At 53.4% G+C, this 18928-nt stretch overlaps 1 protein-coding gene and 1 long non-coding RNA gene across 6 annotated transcripts in view; one reads left to right on the plus strand and one right to left on the minus strand.

Annotated features, from left to right (window-relative positions):
- The window catches only part of RPS6KA2 (ribosomal protein S6 kinase A2), a gene marked incomplete at its 5' end in the record, with an annotated part of 317911 nt that overhangs the window by 201327 nt on the left and 97656 nt on the right, over positions 1–18928 (minus strand). Inside the window, one exon of one of the 2 annotated variants that reach the window (XM_081296229.1) lies at positions 883–1067. The exons of the other annotated variant lie outside the window; for it this stretch is intronic. Within the exon in view, the coding sequence (XP_081152355.1) occupies positions 883–933 (51 nt within the window). Of the gene's footprint in view, positions 1–882; positions 1068–18928 lie in introns of those variants that run through there. 2 annotated transcript variants of the gene reach the window in all.
- On the plus strand, positions 1252–4769 carry LOC308650236. 4 transcript variants are annotated; one of them, XR_014022293.1, is made up of 4 exons: positions 1252–1628; positions 1858–2100; positions 3148–3389; positions 3484–4769. It is a non-coding gene; the product is annotated as an uncharacterized lncRNA (long non-coding RNA). The 4 variants fall into 4 exon arrangements; XR_014022294.1 differs by having other exon boundaries at positions 1941–2100; XR_014022295.1 differs by having other exon boundaries at positions 1858–2057; positions 3484–4768.

The raw sequence follows: 18928 nt of genomic DNA on the forward strand, positions 1-18928 counted from the left end.
ATAGAACAGGGAAAAGGAAACAAGAAGATGAGGCTCGCAGGAGCTAGAGGAAGCTGATGGGCCAGGCTCCTGGCTCCTGTTCACGGTGGATGCTGGGCAGGGGCTGATGGATGCCCTCCTCCTCTGACCCAGGACTAGAAACAGGATAGAGCCCCAGGGCTGGGGCAAGAAGGACAGGGGGGCAGGGACTGATTAAATCAGACACCTTCCCAGAGGGGCAGCAGGAAGGGAGGGAGGGTCCTTGGGCAACACCTGCACCTTCCGTGGGCCACGACCCCTCCTGGCACCGGAGGTCACAGGGAAGGCAGAGCACAGAGATGAAAGTGGTCACCAAGAGAGAGAAGGAGAAGGCAACTGAGCCAGAGACCGGCGAGAAGGAAAGAGGCAAAGAGCCCTCCTCCTGCCTTCTGCCCCAGAAACACACAGACCAAACTGCCCTTACCAAAAACACGCCCAGAAACAAATGATGGGGAAGGCCACCGGGCGGCCTGAGCCCCAGGACCAGCTGTCCCCAATGTGTGACAGAGACAGCATGCAGCAGGCTCAGGGGAAAAGGCCACGTAGCATGGGACAGAAAACAGATGCTGGGCAGTCAGGAAACTCTGCAAGTCAAAACGCCAAGAAAAACAGAGTAGAACAGTCTTGAACCCACACCAGGCAGGAAGAGAATGAGCACGGACAGTGCGTAAGGCATTCCTATTCCTTCCTTCTGTTTAGGAAGAGAAAAGAGCGAGAAGTGAAAGGTCTCCAGGCCATCCACGGCTGTGCAAACGTGCCTGCTGCTGACCTGCCCATCTGGCTTCCAAAGAGAAGGGAGAACCCTCATAAAAACCACCCTAAAAACCAAGCCTCGGTGCTCTTAACAACAGCGAGGGTACTTACTAACAGTATCCCATAGAACTTAGAGAAGGCCTGGCGGAGCAGAGAAAGCATTTCCCTGGGTCAGAAACGGCGGTGGTGTTGGCCAGGAGCAACCGTTTCACTCTGCAAGCTGGAGAATCTCCCTCCTCCTCGTGGCAGAGCGCGAACCTCCAAGCAGCGTTGGTGGATCCTCGGGCCAGTTCTCGTTTGGGATCATCCGGAAGTCAGCAGAGGGCAAGGGCAGTTGCTTGAGGCTCGGATATGGCCATGCCACTTTTAGCAACTGGCCTACCAAACTCTCGGGGTCATTTACTTAATATAGAGCTCTTTCCATTGGGTGGCAGGGCACCAAAGTCGGCCACCTGCTGAGCGGCAAGTCCACCTCTCTTGAGAGAAGCCCAAACCCAAGAGGGCCACTCACGTCACAGATGGTGGCAGGGGCTGCAGCCCCTCAGGATGTCCCAATGCTCTGCGCGGCTGCAGCTGCAGGCCAGGCCTGTGTCAGTGCAGAGCCGTTCTTCGGTTGTCATTATCCTCGTTTACGGGTTTTGCTCCAGAGACTCTATTTTTGTAATTTTAAAACTCTGATTTCCCTGTACACTGGCAGGCCCTCCACGGAGGAAACCCGAACCTAGGAGAGTGTGAGCCACTACTCAAGGTCACAGGGCTAACCACAAAGCCAAGAGGACTCACTGCTCCTTATTCTCAGGCTGCCCCTCGGCCCACTAGATCAAGAATGCCAGCGATCTGATGTGTGTCCAAACTGGGTGAGTGGCAGATCTGTCTTCCTGCCCAACCTGCCCACTGGTATAGTGAGGTCAATCTGCCAGGGTGGCTTTCCCGTCAATCCGGCTGTGTCCTTTGCAGACACGCTGTCCTTCACTTTCTGTGCTAGATGCTCACTGAGGATGACCATCAAGTCTGCATCCCTGTGATGTGGGGACAGGGCCTCGGCTCCTCAGTCACGTTCCTCTAATGCCTCATGGTTTCATTTAGATGGACGTCCATGTCGAATCCATGTCTTTCCTGGAGGCTGAGCAGCCAGAGACATAACTGTAACGGTTCCACTTTCCATTAAGGTTACACCGTGTGTAAAAGCTGGGGAGCACCGAGGGGGCCTGAGGCCTAGTTCTGCCACTCACTAACTCTGCTGCCTGGAGAGGCTGTGGGCACCGGCGCCATCCTTTCTCCATCTTGTGAGTGGAAATCAGGGTCCTCACAGGTGGCAGAGATTGAGTGGTGAGATGTGCGAGCAGGAGCGCAGGGCGCACTCACGCGGGCATGCGGTCATTGCCAATGTTTTGTTTCATGCTGTGCACGAGATGCCACGCATGTTAACCTGAGTGCGTGATCCTCTCCCGCCTGAATGAGGGCTGACTCTTGGGAGGCTGCCGTCGGAGATGTTTCCTTTCTTTATCTCCCGGCGTGCTTGCTTCTTCCCTCTGCAGCATCCTTTTCCAAACCATCTCTTGGGATCCGCTGGTGTGGTCACACTAGATGTTGAGAAAATCGTGCCTCTATCCCTTTCCTTCAGGATGGTGACTCGCACCGTGAGCTGCAGGCTGAGGACGTCCGTGCTCCCTGGCGTCTGTGCAACCTGCCTGCTGCCCAGCACCTGCCTCCCTGCGAGCTTGGGTGCTGGCTGCCTGTGGGCACTCTCCTCCTTGCTGCCCATGCTTCCTTCCCGATGCGCCTCTCTCCAATAAGCTGCTCCAGTCTTCTCTCGGGCCTCCCCTCCGCAAGTCAAGGATTTTCCTGAAACACACGCCTTCTATTTGGAGGACAAGGGTTGTGGAGACTGCACATAGTGTCACCTAAGTCCCCAGATTTGTCCCCTCTGGACGGGGTGCAGCTTGTTCATAGCGATTTCCATTAAGAATGCAGAGGAAGTCGCGCTCGTCACCTTGCTGTCACCTGCTCATGCAGACTAGGCCCCACCCGGTCCCATCAGGGAGGACCCACGGGCCATACGTCAGACGTGAGCCACCTTCCATGTCACACCCCAGGTCATGTTCCAGGGCGGCTCCTGCAGGGAGGCGGCATCTGGTTTGGGAGGACGTTCTCTCTCACAGCCAGGTCCATTCCTCAGCCCACTCCTGGTTCACTTACAGAGCACGCACGTGGCCACCCTGTTCCGCCAGCGTGTGATTCACCCCGTGCTGCAGGAAGCTTAGCTGATGCGGGAGACAAAGCACAGGCCGCCCATCCCCTTATCTTTCACTTTATTAAGAACACACCTTTTTCTCCACCTAAGTCTTTCTCTGTGTTTCCAACATGTCTTCACAGAAGAAAAAGTGAGGGGCCCAGCCTGTGAGGCGCGAGTCTTGCTCAGGAGAGTGGGGCGTTGCAGGCACCGCGAAGGCGGCTGGAAAGTCGCTTCCCCTTGTTCTCCTGCAGCTCGGCTGGCCTCGGGTGAACTTCCCATTTTACAGTGTTGGTTTCTCCACTCGTGGCAAAACCAAAAGGAGAACAAAGAAGTTGTGAGACTATGAAATGCGACTGATAAAGAGATGGAACGCTTTCTCCAGGTGACGTTAGTGTTGTGTGAACGCCTTCAGTATTTCTCCCTGCTGCCTTCCTAAGAGCTTCAACCTGATTCTGGGTATTATTTTAATTTTATAGGAAGAAAGTGGCTCGTGCTGTTCCTGGATGGCCAAGGAGCTGGACTGGACTGCACCAACCATGAGGGTCACATCTGCAAAGCCCTGTCCCCACCCTGGTGATAGGACAACTTCAACTAGGTCCTAAACAACAGCGATTTTAAATAACACCCACTCTTACAAGAAACCCTAAAATAAAAGTGACAAGCCAGTGCCAGGAACAGAGTCCAGGTGCTTCTTCTTGGAGCACCTGGAGGTACTCAGCCTGCAGCACCCACACACCTTCCCCTACAAAACACTGTCCCCAAATGGATGTGTTGCTGCTGAAGTACAGCCAGGGTGCTGCTTTGTAAAGTACATTCCAGTTGATGCGTAGGTGACCCATAGCTGTGTCTCTGTGTCTGTCCTGTGAGAGGAGCACCGGTCAGGAGCACGGTCCTCCACTGATTCAGTTCTATACCTGTTCAGCAGTGCAGCTGCCCCAGGCACGACAAGGGAATGTGGCTCGTCACCTGTGGCCTCGCAGCCTCTCTCGCGCTCCTGTCTGGCCACAGATTCAGCCTCAGAGGCATCCACAGAGCATGGGTCTTCTGGACCTTTTAGCAAGAGGAACCAGCATAGCACCCGTGAGCGCTCCTCATAGTGTCACAGCACTCAGGCAAAGCCTGCACCCACCTGCCCGAGCTCAGCCACCACCCTCTGCCTCAGCCTCAGGCTGCCCCCTTGGCCTTCCTGCCCCACGGTGAGTGCCTACTTGTGCCCCACGGTGAGCTCCTACTTGTGTCCCACGGTGAGCTCCTACAGGCACCACGGCATGTTTCCTTCACTAGGAATTCAATGATTTCCTACACAAGGGTTTTTAATTATGATCACTATTGTTCTGGTTGGTTCTCTTTCTGGTTGCACAGGTTCTAAGGTGTGGGTGTTCTTTCCCAAACCCCAGCTGGTCTCGGGGCCACCTGCACAATGCACAAGCTCTCTCAGGAGCACACGCCCCTTTGTTCCCATGCGGCACCAATCCCTCAGCAATGCGTCCTAGGTCGAGGGTGAGACACCTCATTTGCATTCAATGGTTCAACAATGTTTTATTCTAGTTTTGATGCTGATGTATAGCATCATAATTTTTGTAGTAAAAATACATTAGTTTCTTAAAATTTCATGTTCATCATGAGTATTTTGAGGCACTTACAATTATTCCTCAACCCAGACAGTTGCCACGGGGTGTGATGGGATGCTCAGGCTCATGGACGGGCATTCTGCCTGGGCAGGAGCCTCCCTAGTTTCCCCGGCTACACAGAGCTCTTTTAAAAAAATGTTTTTTAGTTGTAGATGGACACAACTATTTAATGTGATGCTGAGGACAGAACTCAGTGCCTCAGGCGTGCTAGGCAAGCACTCTACCACTGAGCTACAGCCCAGGTCTACACAGAGCTCTCTAACCTGGCTACTGTAGTCTTTTCACAGATACAAAAGTTATTTTCAACTGCCTCCGATTACTGTTTCTATTTTTTGCTGTTCCGTTTTGTCCCTAAGAATCCTTAAATTCCCAGGTTCACTTTGCCTTCCCATCGTTCCACGTCCATCTGCTTTCTGAGGTTCAGGTCTATCATGGAAGCAGATTGCTCGTTGGCAGAGGGCCTGACCGTGTGCCATATCCACTCAATGTCCCTTTGAGTCTGGGACGTCCATGCTTATGGAGACTGAGAATGTCAACCTCAATATGTCCAAAGCCAATACCTCTGCAGCTCTCCCCACCTCAGCAGAGGGTGTCCACCCAGCCACGCAAGCCAAGACCTCGGGGCCACCTCTGACATTTCTTCCCTCTGTCTCATTCCCACACTGGGTATCACGGAGCCCCTCTAATTGACCCGTGTTCTCTGATTGTCCACTCCTCTTTGTCTCCACCACCACTATCCTACCCAAGCTGCCATTGTCCTCCCTGGAGAACTGTGGCAGGTTCTCCCCTGGTCAACGCAACCTTCATGAAATACATCCAAGCAGGTCACCACCCTCACGCTCTTCCAGAACAAGAGCGGTGGGAGAAAGCCTCCTCAGCAGGTGTGTTTCCAAAGCACTAAGCAACAACATGTGACGTAGAGAAACTTCTAGATCAGAAGCAAAGATGCCTATAGACATTCCAACTGGGCAACACAGGACCCAAGTTCTTTCCAGTGTAAGAGAGGGAATGAAGGGAGGGAGGGGAGGGGAGAAAGCCAGGGTAGAGGTAAGGAGGAAGGGAGGGGTGGAGAAGGAAGGAGGGGAGGGGAGGGGAGAAAGGAAGCAGGTATCAGTGGCACGTGGTCTGAAAAGAGAAGACCGAAAAACAACCTGATTGGCAGATGATGGTTCTATACTGGAAAAGATTCCCAATAGAACAGGACACATTGGAACCCTGAAGGTTTAGTAATGCTGATGGGTTTAAAACCAGCTTACAGTTCACAGCATTCCCCCAAGCCTACTGGTACAGACTAGACAACTGTATTTCCCCCAAACTGACCTGTTGAACCCTGACCCCGAGCCCAAGGTGTTGGTTGGGGCCTCAAAGATAGGAATGGAGCCTTTAAGGAGGCCTAGGGATTCCCTGCACCTTCTCTCATGAGGACACAGTGAGAAGATGCTCTCTGACCAGGGACCTGCCCCTCTCCACACACCAGGCTCTGGCACCTCCATCTTGCACTTTCAGTGTCCAGAACTGGAGCAGTAAATGTTGCTCCTAGGCCACGCTGTCCGCCATGTTTTGTTATGGTAACCCAGATGGACTGACACCACACTCACCAACTAAGGTGATGAGACTTGTATGGTGGATATTTTTTTTTTAAATATCTATTTATTTATTTTCTAGTTTTTGGTGGACACAACTTCTTTGTTGGTATGTGGTGCTGAGGATCGAACCCGGGCCGCACGCATGCCAGGCGAGCGCGCTACCGCTGAGCCACATCCCCAGCCCTGGTGGATATTTTTTAAAGTGCCTTCTCCATGCATGAGAGGACCCCAGGGTTTCTATGATTATCAATGAGAAAAGACAGGCAGCCCAGTCAAAAAATAGATTATGAAAACCATTTTGAGCAGGGACATTTAAATAAGTGGCATACATGAGATGATTTGCTCAACTCAGGAAACACAACCAGGAAGAAAAGATGGGGAGATGGCACCTTCCACCATCACGTTTTAGACTTTCAAATCATGATGGGAGCCAGGGCTGGTGGGCAGTGAGCCCCGGGCCTCGAGCTCGCCTACAGCATGAATGGCGGGCTCTGCTCCACACACAGGGCAGCGTGACATGTGTGCCCAGTGTCAGCCCATGTGCCGGAGCCACTGGCCTGGAGATACTGCCAGCACTTCCAGGGTCCCTGGGCTGGGGACAGCCACCCAGGAAGACTTTAGTAACAGTATGGGCAAGTGAAGCCCTGGAGCAACTGTTTGGAGAACTCAGTGTCACACACAGGCATTTGGAAGGATGTGGAAGCACAGCTCTGAGACTGCACACTCGGGGAACACAGCGGAGCTCTGCTGGGGCAGAGGCTGGGCTGGCCAACAAGCCACCTGGAGCCAGGAGGGCCCGCCTGAGCAGCTGTGATGCAGGGCCTGTTGGGAGGCCGGAGGGAGACGTGTGTGCGTGTGTGTGTGCACGCGTGCGGGTACGTGTGTAGGCTTACCGTGTGCTCGGACACGACACGACGTGTGGGTGGAGCGGTGTGACGGCTCAGAAGGTTGGCTTGGTTCAGGGATGTGCACCACTGAGAACAAAGCGAGGCGCGTCCGGCCAGGTGGTGTTCAGGAGGAGGAAAATCACCCAAGAATGCTGCTTGTGGAGGTGATGAGTGTCAGTGGGAAGGGGACAGACAGCACAGCTCGGGCGTCCCTGGGCCTCCCTGCAGGTGTCAACCTCCTGGTGCTGCCCCTTGTCCTGGACGCAGGCAGTGTGTGCTCCTCCCACAGATGGAGGGTGATGCCCACAGCCACGCAGGGCCAGGTGCAGGCCAGGACCCCTGCAGCTGCCTGGCCCAGAGGGGAAGCAGTTCCCAGGAGACAGTGCAGACGGCAGGAGTGAGCCACGCTCTTCCTAAACCACAATGGGAGTCTCCATGAGAAAATTTTGTTGACTGGTTAAGAAGGTAGCTAGAAGCCTTCTAGAAATAATTTCCCTGGAGTAATGAGGGCCAGGGCCAGGTTTAGGCAGCGGGTGGTGGGAGGGAGCAGAAGAATCAAAATATTGAGACCTAAATGTAAGGCAATAACTGTCTGGGCACAGAGGAAATTGTGGAAGAAGAGGTGGAGGAAGAGCAGAAAGAAGGTGAAGGACTGTGAGGTCAGGGCGATCCGGGGCAGGGTTAGGGTCAGGTTGAGAAGTCCCCAGAACATCGCCCAAGGCCTACACGACCATGTCTTTGTCACGGTGTTATTATTCCTTGCCCGAGAGCAGGGGGTAGTTGTTTTTTACTTGTATTGTACAACACAGAAAAGAGGAGACTATTTTCTAGTGCAATTAACTCTGTGTATTCACATTTACACTTGGTTCATTGAACATGCTCATGTCTTTGTTGGATGTGGAAAGATTTGCTTTGGCTCAGTGCACTTCGGCCACTGTGTCCTAGTTCTGGGGGACCATAATGGGTTGAACTTGACATGGAGCATCAGGAGAATGCCTTTGAAGAGCAGCTACTTGGACTCTACAAGGAAAATTCTGAACCCTTCGTTAACCCGTTAGTTTAACTAAGCCAGACATGGTGGCACACACCCGGGATCCCAGTGACTCAGGAGGCTGCGGCAGCAGGGTCCCGATTTTGAGGCTAGCTTTGGCAATTTAGCAAGACTTTGCCTCAAAAAACTAAAAAGAAAAATTATGAAGGGCTGGCGATGTGGCTCAGCGGTAGCGCACCCCTGGGTAAGGTCCCCAGGGCTGGGAACAGAGAGAAGCTAGGGTACCTCATGGTCCCCTTTGTGAGGAGGCTGACAAGAGTCACAGCTTTCAAAATAATTTCAGGCAAAGACCCTGTTCCTTGTCTCCTGACTTGTGCTCTGGCACAAAACTAAGAACGCAGATGGCGCCCATCTTCCTCGTGGAAGGAGAGGTATGGACGTTCCTCACAGGAGCGCGTGCCACCAGGATCGTGCCCTGCAGGGCACACACGCAGGCCTGCTGCGCCATGAGCCGCTCTGAACGCACTCAAAGGCTTTTACCATGGGGACTGACTTTTCAAAGCAACAGGACTTGTTCACTTTCAAGTGTAGCCGTATTTCAAGGGCTGAGGCGACTTCAGAATTGGGGAATCCTCACCGTGAGCTTTTATGGGCAGCACACAATGGATAGGAAGCACAGGCAGACCACGGGACTGACGTTTGTTAGGTTTGGGGGATTGAGGGAGCTAGACTCGTAGGGGGCTGGGGGAAACCCCGTCTAACACGGAGCTCCGGTAGCCACTACTCAGTCTAGAAGAAGAGTGGATGATGCGCAGGCCGCAGGTTGGCATGCACTCCCAGCTCTGCCACTAGCTGTCTGCAGCGTCAGCTTCCTCTGCGTAAGAGAGGGAGTGGGACACCTGCCGCCCCTGCCTTGCTCTGAAGAGGGGAGGCGACAAGGAACGCACGTGTCACTCTTGCAGCCAGTACCAAGCAGACAAGCGTCACTTTTAATGACCAGGGAATAAGAACTATAGTCCCAGTGGCCAGGAAAAGGACAGCACTTGAAGATCATCCATGCAAGAAGAGAGAGCGCCGATGAGGACGGCATGCGTTTCACCTGACCCTCCAGCTGCACCCCTCGTCATCGCTGTGGTCCTCACCCCATCTGATGTCTCCACAGAAGGCAGAGTCTCCAAGGAAATCGGTCCAGATGTGCAGGTGGGTGAGAGGATTGATAAATGTCAAAATCACAGAGAAGAAAGGGATGGAACGAACTCTGGTTCCCCAGCCAGCTCTCTCTGCACCAGGGTGGCCTTTGTCATCACCCAGGGGGTGTGGCAGGTAAATGCCTCAGCTTCTGTCCTGCCTCTGACTTGCCTTGTGAGGACAAATGAGGGGCAATGTCCACAATGTGCACAAAAGAACTGTGACTTTTTAAATGGAAGGACATCTTTAAAAATTTTAGGGCTTCAATTTTCACTTACCACTTGTTCTTATTGATCCAGGATTTCTATAAAGTGACATCCAGCCTCCCCGGGATATTGACCACACCAGCGTGACTGAGCCTGATCACCTCCTAAGTCACCACACAGGTCCTTCCCTGTCTCACAGCTGTAAAACATGCACGTGACCACGAGAGCCTGCAAAGCTCAGCCCCCAACACCTCAAGACTCAGGCCAGTCTACTTACTCTTTGTGTTCAGTTGTGTCTTGAAGGTAACTCTGTAGCCATACCTGGGTGGCACGTCATGGCTTTGAATCGGTTGCATCTGATGTTCTCAGCTCTGCATGGAGCTCTTCCCAGCATGGGAGGCTTCATCTCGTACTCATTAGCACACCTTTCAGTACAGTATGTGCATGTGAGTGTACACTCTGTGTGTCTACACACCGTCTCTTTCATTACACCTGGAGGTGCCTGTACCCAGTGGAACGGGGCACATTTCCCTGTTCCTCCCACTTGCAGCTGACACCCCTGGACATTTCATACAAGACTTTGAAAGTGGGGAGAAGAAGGCAGGTTGACTAAGGACCTCAGCATCCAAGGAATGACACAGTGGTACATTTCCTGGGTACTTTTTTTCTGCCTCAAGTATTGTAGGCAGACTTAGAGCCAAAGAAACCAGCAACCCAGCAATGTCAATGGGCATGGATCTTTCCTCCTGCAAAAAGTTCCTAACGAGCCCCAACAGAAGCCTGCTCTCGAGCCAAAGGAACAGAAAGGGTCAAGGAAACATGCAGAAAATACCCTCCAGCAAAACACCACAGAGAAAACTTCACCCCGCCCACAGTGCAGTAAGACGGTGGGGAGCCTAGAATTCCACCTCTCCAGGTGTGAGGAAGCACCCGCACCCCACAGGGCAGTGCTCACTGCCTGGTGGACACAGAGAACTTCAACCACTGGCCAGTGGCCATGGGGCCAGTCCTCCCCAGGTACTGGTGGTGATATGCAGAGAGCTTGAAGACTCACCCCCACCAAGCAAGGCAACCCCACACTTCCCCTTGCAGGGTAAGGCAGTACCCCACTTCCTCTGTTGAGGATATCGGGGGGCTATTGCAACACAGGCTCATAAAAGATCCAGCCCCGTAACCCCAACCCAAAGTGTTCATCTTTCAATAAGAAACCATTCATCACACCAAGAACCAGACCTCAGACAGAAGAAAACCAAAACCTAGCCCACAGACGCCAAACCAGAGTGACCGATGTGTTCCAAATACCTGAGAAGCAGAAGAAGGAATACAAATGGTCAACAAAGATACGGTAAATGCAAATTTAAATTATACTGAGATCTCACCGCACCCCAGTCAGAATGGCAATTATCAAGAATACAAGTAAAAACTCACACATTGCCAGTGGGACTGCAGATTGGTGCAACAGCTCTGGAAAGCAGGATGGAGATTCTTTACAAAACTAGGAATGGAACCACCCTTTGACCCAGCTACCCAACTCCTTGGCATATACACAAAGGACTTAAAATCAGCACACTGCAGGGACACGGCCACATCAGTGTTTACAGCAGCTCAATACACAATGTTTAAGCTATGGAACCAAACTTCAACAGATAAATGCATAAAGAAAACGCCCAATGGAGTATTACTCAGCCTTAACGAAGAGTGGAATGATGACATTTGCTAGTAAATGGATGGAACTAGAGACTATCATGCTAAGTGAAATAAGCCAATCCTAAAAAATCAAGGGTCAAATTTTTTCTCTGAAATGAGGAAGCTAACCCACATTAGGTGGGGAGAGGGGAAGAAGAGATATTTAGTGGATTAGACAAAGGGGAATGACGGAAAGGGATAGGAGAAGTCAGTAGAATGAATCCGAAATAATTTTCCCATGTGCTTATGTGAATATCCCACATGAACCCCACCATGAGGTACTTCCATAAGAATGGGGTCCTGGAACAAGACAGTCCACGTTTGTACAATTATATAAAAATGGATTCTATAGTCAAGCAGAACTAAAAAGAACCAATTGAAAAAATCACTATGAAAAAAAAATCACCTGAGGAGGATTTCAAACCAGTCAGGAATAAAATGCTTCAGCGGGTGATCACCAACAGGCTGGAAGACAATGAGGGACACAGAGGCCCTTCAAGGACCGAAAGCTCTGGCTGACACAGGAGAGGGAGAAGAAGGGACCATGGAGCAGCACACAGCCACAGGACACTCTCCCTCCAAACCAGGGAAAAGAGAGCAGCCTAGGCCCCAGGTGAGCGGAAGGAGACTTAGATGCACACAGAAATCAGTAAAACCGACCAGCCTCTAACAAAACTGGAGGGGGGTGGAAGACGGAGATCCCCACCACGAGGAATGGAGAAGTGTCCTGCAGGAGACCACAGACTAAAGTCACGAGGGTTTGGCTCTTAAGTGTCCCCCAAGGCCATGCAGGGAAGGGTGACTCCCCGCTGGTGGCACCAGGGCAAACCTTGCAGAGGCAGAGCCTGGAGAAGGAAGCCGGGCCCTGGGGGCAAGCTGTCCCCAGTCCTTTCTGCCGCCTTTGCTTCCTGGCCACCAGGAGGTGAGCAGCTTTCCTTCCCTGTGCTGTCCACCAAGGGTACTCTGCTGTCACAGGCCCAAAGCCAGGGCCAAGTGACGGTGCACTGAGACCTGTGAGAGCAGGAGTCTCAACCCATCTTTGCTCCATTTAAGCTGATTTTCCTGGGTATTTTGTCACAGCCACAGAAAGCTGACTAACACACAGAGGATAATAAGGAAACCCAGGAACCTATGACGGTGACAGTGACGATCAAGCTTTGTCCTCTCCTGTGGCCTGTGGGCCCCATGGTGCCTGGCATGGGCACCCAGCTCTTGGCTGTGTCCTCTGAACTTTCCACCTGTGGCAGATGTTTGCTGTTCACTCTGCCCAGGACGAGTTGCCTTCCCCTCCTTCCAAGTCCTGGGCCCAGACCCACAGGCTGACCTAGTGGCTGTGTGGCTTCCTGTAGTCAGAACTGCCAAACCCTCAGCCAGGTTTCCACACCTGCAAAGACGTGATAAGGGGCCAGGTCGCTCCCGTGTTAGTAGAATCAGGTTTGATGGAACAGAATGAGGGGGAAATAAATCCAGAAGAGCCTGAGGGAGACCGAGGAGCAGGTTGTCACGAGCAACTGGGGGACAGTGGTGTACATGCAGTGCAGGAGCAAACCCAGAAGCAGTGGCTGGGCTTGGTTGGCTCTGTCCTTTCAAAGGACCTAGCCTAGGTATCTGGGTCACAGCCCCAGGCAGAAACACAAACACACTCATGCGAGATGCAGAAGGGAAATAAAGAATAGGAACACCCAGGAGTGGCCGCCAGCACAGGAGAGCAGACAATCAGAGAATGAATTACGAATCCCAGAAGCGAAACCACTCCTTGCCCAGCACAGCCATGAGCTCAGGTCCCCTGGTGTCCCCGTAAAGAACAAGACCAAGCTCTGCAAAACATCAGGTAACACAGGGGCAAGGACGAATGAGTCATGCCTGGGACGCCTGGTGGGTTTCAGAGGTAGCTGGGGCCGTGGGTGACATGGCTGCCAGAGAGGAGGCGAGCAGCTCATTAGCACCTCAGTCCAGGCAGCCATCACCGGGCCCTCCACTTGTCTAGTCTCTGCCACCCCCGTTAGCCCACTGCCACACCACTACCCAGCTCAAAGCCTCAGAGCCCCCTGCCTGGACTCCCACAGAGGCCTCTGTCCCTTCCTACCTTCAGGAAGACCTCTGGAACTCTTCTGCCCTGCCCCGTTCCCTGACAGGCATCCATGATGGCCTGTCCTTCTATCAGGTCATATCTGACACCCTCCATGCCACACCATTTGTCCCCAGCCTGCTCTGGTGGAGTGGGTGGCTGATGTCCTGCCAGTTGGTTTGTGTGCTACTGGCCTGAACCACGGATCCCACATCATATTCTCATGATAAACCACGCAGGAGCCGCCTCAGGGCTGAGCCCTAGAACACGAGTTTCTGGCCCTGGGAGGAGGCTGCCATGAGACAGAGGTAGAGTGAGAGAATAGGGTTTACTTACTCGTTGGCTGAATTGGGACAGCCCACCCCAGGGACGTTGCTGTCCCAGCCTTAGAACCTGTGAACATGGCCTTGGGAACGGGTCTTTCAGGCTAGCTGAAGCTATCAGGGTGGGCCCTCATCCAACCTGGCCAGGGTCCTGCAGAGAGCAGCAGAGGAAGACCGGAGGGAAGGCCTTGTGCACACAGGTGGAGGTGGCACCAGGGTCCCCAGCAACACGGAGCACGGCAGGGACCAGCCCCTCCTCACAGCCTCTGGAACCGGCATGAACACTGCTCTAGATTTCTGGGTCAGGGTGAGTGCAAGCTGTGTGGCTTGAAGCCACAACCCCATGTGGAGCATGTGCTAGAAGGCTCTTCCCTGGGGCCTCATGCTGCCCCAGCCCTGGCTGCTGTACTGTCCACCCTGCCACACACTGCCCTCCTGGCCTGCCCCAGGCTCCCTGGGTGGGAGACCCGCCCAGGACTGGAGGACACCTGCACAATCCCCACCAACCCAGGTGTGGGCATGGCCCTGGCCAACTCTGTGCTGCAAAGGGACAGAAGAGACCCACAGGGACCTCAGTGGACCTGGACAGGGAGGCCTGTGGGAGGCTGCAGAGTCCAGAGTGACCTCTCACCTTGTCTCCACCCTGGCTCAGAGGGCTGAGAGCACGGGACTGGGCTCCAGGAGGGGCTGCCTCAAGAGGCGCTGCAAGCTGGGCTCTCCCGGGCCAGGGTTCCTTCCCTGCCAGATGCTCCTGGGAGACCAGCCGTCTCTCGAAAGGGAGGAACCGTATCCAGGAAACCACCTTGGCAGGAACGGGAGAGGGATGAGAGTGCTTATCCTAGCAAGTTTTAAAATGCAATGTTAAAAATAGCATGAAAGGCAGGTTAATGGAACAGAAAAACCCCCAAACAGACCCAGGTGTATGAGAGCAAAACTGATTCCTGAAGTCAAAACGGAAAAGGCTGGGTCACAACAACAAGCACCAGTTTGGAAAGAAAAAACAGCCCATGACCACAGGGCCAGAAAGGACAAAGTTCCGGTGAGGAATGACACCAGAGTGCCAGAGCCAGCAAGGGTGGTCCTGAGTGCCGACTTTCATGGGCCCGACTTCTCAGAGGCAGACCTTAGCTAGTGAAGAAACTCTGGGATGTCAAAACACAAAACTTCAATCAGCTGGAAAAAAAGTTTCCCACAACATGCAAAGTGCTAATGTACCATAGAGAGAGCTTGTTCCAGTTCAGGAGGGAACAGCAGGGTCCTGAGTGGGGGGGGGACAAGGTCAGGGTGGGTCAGGTGTGGGAGGAGAACCAGGGCTGCTGTTCTTCACCTGATGGAGGGAAGCAGGTGGGTGAGCCCCGGAGTCTGACCTTGGCTGAGGCTCTGGGTTCACAGGGAGGAGACGTCATTTTCAGGAGCAGGGAGCACAGTGTTGGGAAGGGGTTTGTGAAGAAGAAGAGCCTCCTCCCCTGGCTCCAGAACCGAGACCTGCAGGAGTCAGGAGGGACCAGGCACCAGGACCACCCGGTAAGGACAGCAAACAGTGCCGGCTCAGGACAGCCTTGCTGGACGCTGCGGAGAGCTTCTCTCCAGCTCTCCCAGCTGCCCTGAAGATGGGGAAGCAGTGGGGTTTTGCAGGCTAGAGTCATGTAGAATCAGGGTGCAGAGGAGATCAGAACAAGGTTCCAGAGATGACTGCATCAGAGGGAAGCCTGGGGTCAGGGTAAGGGGCCCAAGGTGGCTGGAGGGGCGGGCCCAGGCACAACACGTGGAGCTCCCAGACAGGGGCTGGATTAGACTCGGGGAGGAGAGCATCTCTCCTGACATTACAGGTCAGCACACCGAGGTCCCAGAAATGCCACCAGCACTGCCTTCCACGATCACCTTGTACTGGGGCACGTGTGTTTGATATCAACCTTTTGCTAGTGATTGCTTTATTGATTCGTCATTTTCGCCCCCAAACAGACACAATTGTGTCCCCTTATGGAGCTTCCTGAGCTACTGGCACCCAGGGCACCAGGGCATCTGGTCTGCCACAGCCACCTACCAATCAGGGGCAGAGGACGGTCTTCCAGGCTGGCCTGGGGGAAGCAGTGCCAGCACTCTGCCTCAGCAAACGGGCCAGCCCTATTTGTTGAACCGTGTTCCACTTTCCAATAGGACCTCTAAATTCACTTATCAGCAAAAACCAAAGCCTTTGAAAACAAGTTTTCCTTTGAAAAGACTGAGCACTCCAAGCTTGCTTGACTGTGGTTAATAATCTGAGGCCAGGTCCACATCCAGCCAATACACAGGACTTCTTAATCATGCAGTAAAATACAAACATATCCCATGTATTCAGACAAGATGTATTTGTACTCACATTCCTTTATAATGGTCGAAATAACTTGATCCAAAAAAAGAATCAAAGAGGACATGTTTCAAATAAAGTAGCCAACATTTCAGTATTTGCTTCTTTATTAGAGACACAGCTCAAAACTTGGCCAACCTTTATTCAGTCATGTCTCAGGAACCCAGCTGGGTTCACATGAGATCCTAGTATTTCTAAATTCACCAAACAGACCTTTGCTTGTACATAAAATTGGGGAGGGAGCAGATGCAACAGGTCAAAGACCGACCGAACCTCCAGATCCTTCATTCGCATGTGTGTCTGTGTGCAGGTGCGTGTCTGTGTGCAGGTGTGTGTCTGTGTGGGCGAGAAAGTCAGCATTTGACAGCGGCCAGGATTTCCAGGAAGACGCAGCCCACAGGTTGGTTTCCTGACAGCAGCAGAAATCCCCGATGTGTGGACAGAACTCGACTGGGCCCAGGGCCAGTGGACTTGGAGGAGCTGGCAGCATTCTTCTGCAAAGGACCAGATGGCAAATATTTCAGTGGCCACTGAGCCGGGTCATGACCACTCTACTCCGTCATAGTTGAAGAAAACGGCCAGAGAGAGCATGGGAGTGAGCAACGTGGCTGGGTCCTCACAATGCTTTCTTTACCAACCGTGAAGTTTAATTTCATGTAACCTTTATGTGTCATAAAACATCCTTCTAATTTTTTTCTAACCTCTGAAAAATGTAAAAGATCATTCTCGGGTCACAGAATACACAGGGCAGGTGAGGGGCTGTGGTTGGGCGGTGCTTCGTGTCAACAAAGCGTGATGACTTCAGAGATGGAACAGAAGAGCCCTAGCCGGCTGTGGAAGCTGTCCCAGATGGCCGGGAGGAGGGTCCCCAGGCCTTCTCTGCAGCAGGTGCTGGGCCAGAGGTCCAGCCCTCTCTGGACACCTTCTTAGGCTGTAGTGGTGGAGAGTCACGCTCTTAGGTTTCTGGCCTATTCTCCTCTCTTCTCCAAATGCCACATGGGCAGAATGCATGGAAGGTCCCATATTAGGAGACAGATCCATGCCTGTCTCACGGGGCGAGGTTCTGCACCCTCACCCTGTTGAATCTGCCATTTTAACCCCGTCTCTTGAACAGCAGGTGCTTGCTGGTGTCTGTGGGTAGCCCCTTGGATCTTGTATGATTTTCTTCCATTCTAAAGCTCGGGCAAGAGGCTGGTTTGGGCAAGCTGGGGCTGGGGTTGGGGGGCACCTGGAGAGCTGTAGCTCACGATGTTCACTGCATCATGATCCGTGGTGGAAAAACACCAGAGCCCAGGTGCCCACTGTCGTAAAATGACACCCACACAGGACTCTCTCTGCCTGCTCTGTTTAAAAGACCACAGCACATTGTTCTGTGGAAAAAGCATCACAGCTTATAATTACACAAACCCTCTTAAAATCTGACTATCTGTGAAAGAAAGACCACTGCAGGGACAGGCCCCTGTGCGGGGAGGAGAATGCGGCTGGGGGTCTGTCGGCCACTTTGGCCTTCTCTATCTGCCTGCAGCTTTTACTAGGACAATATATTCAAATAATAATTAAAACAAGCAACACGGGGGAGAGTCATGTGATCGTAGCCACGGACAGCAGGCCTGGTCCTCCGGAGTGGACCCCTGCATTCCCGCCCGCAGGGCTCACGGGGTCCCACCGCCTCTCCGTCGCTGCTCCCTGCTCTGCATCTCCTCTGGTGTGTGTGGACCCAGGAGCCGACAGCAGCCCCGAGGGCAAGTCTCCATCCTCAGAAGGCACCCTCTCCAGGGGTCTTGCCAGAGAGTGTGTAAACCTTTAAAAAAGGAAACTGAGAGGAAGCTTCTAGCACGGTTCCTTCTTAGAAGCTCTAGCGATCTGAGCAACATCACATGGGAACGTGACAGAACGCCTTTGAAACAGCCGTGGGTGCTCTCATGGCCACCGGCTGACCATGAGGACCTGCACTGAGCCCTCCGTTCCAAGGCCCAACCTCCTGGACCGCACTGCACCGAGCTGCCGTGGGGCCACCGCACTGCACAGCTGCAGCGGACACCCTCTCGGTTGGCTCCCTCTGCTCATCGGTTCAGCCCTGGCCTTGAGGAAGCAGTGCGCGAGCTGCCCCCGACCAGGTATTCTGACACTGTAATGTGGCGGTTCCCCTACGCAGGTTCCTCCACCTGCGAGGGCACCGCTGTTTGGAAAGTCGTGGTGGGGTGAATGTAAATAGCAAGAAAACCAAATCAGAGAGCTATCAGAAAAAATCAGAAAACACCAGCCACAAACCAGGAAGAAAAAGCAATTTGCACTTTGGGGATGATGAAGGAGGTATATATAGGGGTGTCTCAGAGAGTCCAGCGGTTCATCCTGAATCCCATGCTGTTCCCACTGAACCACACTGACTCTCCCCAAGGCCACGTGGGACCTGGAGACTCAGATCCCAAAGGGAAGGAGAGGTGGGACGGTGTTCAGAGCAGCACAGTAGTGAGCCAGGCTGGGGGACAGTCAGCCCGGAGGTCCGATGAGGAAGCAGGGAGGGGTGGCAGGGATGGGGGCGATGGGGATGGGGGGCCGCGGGGCAGGCCTTATCTACCTTCTGCTTTCAGAGGTGAGGGCAGTGGTCAAGGTTCTAATGGGCACAGCCCACGTGGCATGGGTCATGGGGGCTCGGCCACAGGCCTCTGGGCTGCCCTCCAGGAGGGTGATGCTCACTCACCACGGCTTCCTCCCCTCCTGGACCCCTTTCTTCAGCCAGAAGAACATGTGCTGTGACTGCGTTGCGACGGGGCCACCCGAAATCTGCTGCAGACGCAAAGCCTTTCACTTCCTTGATCTCGTCCCCTGGAGTGTCTCCAGCTTCCTGCTTCTCTGAGGGAAGTGGACCCTTCCCTTCCCGGGTCTGCCCTTGGGTCTACTTGGATCTTACTTCCAGCTCCCCTTCAGCTTCGATCACTTCGACCTTTACTCTCTGCTCAGTGCCCCGGGCTCTCTGCACCTCTGGGGCACCTCAGTCCACCTCTCTC

Source organism: Spermophilus citellus (genome assembly GCF_964194105.1).
Source record: "Spermophilus citellus genome assembly, chromosome: 5".
Taxonomy (NCBI): Eukaryota; Metazoa; Chordata; class Mammalia; order Rodentia; family Sciuridae; genus Spermophilus; species Spermophilus citellus.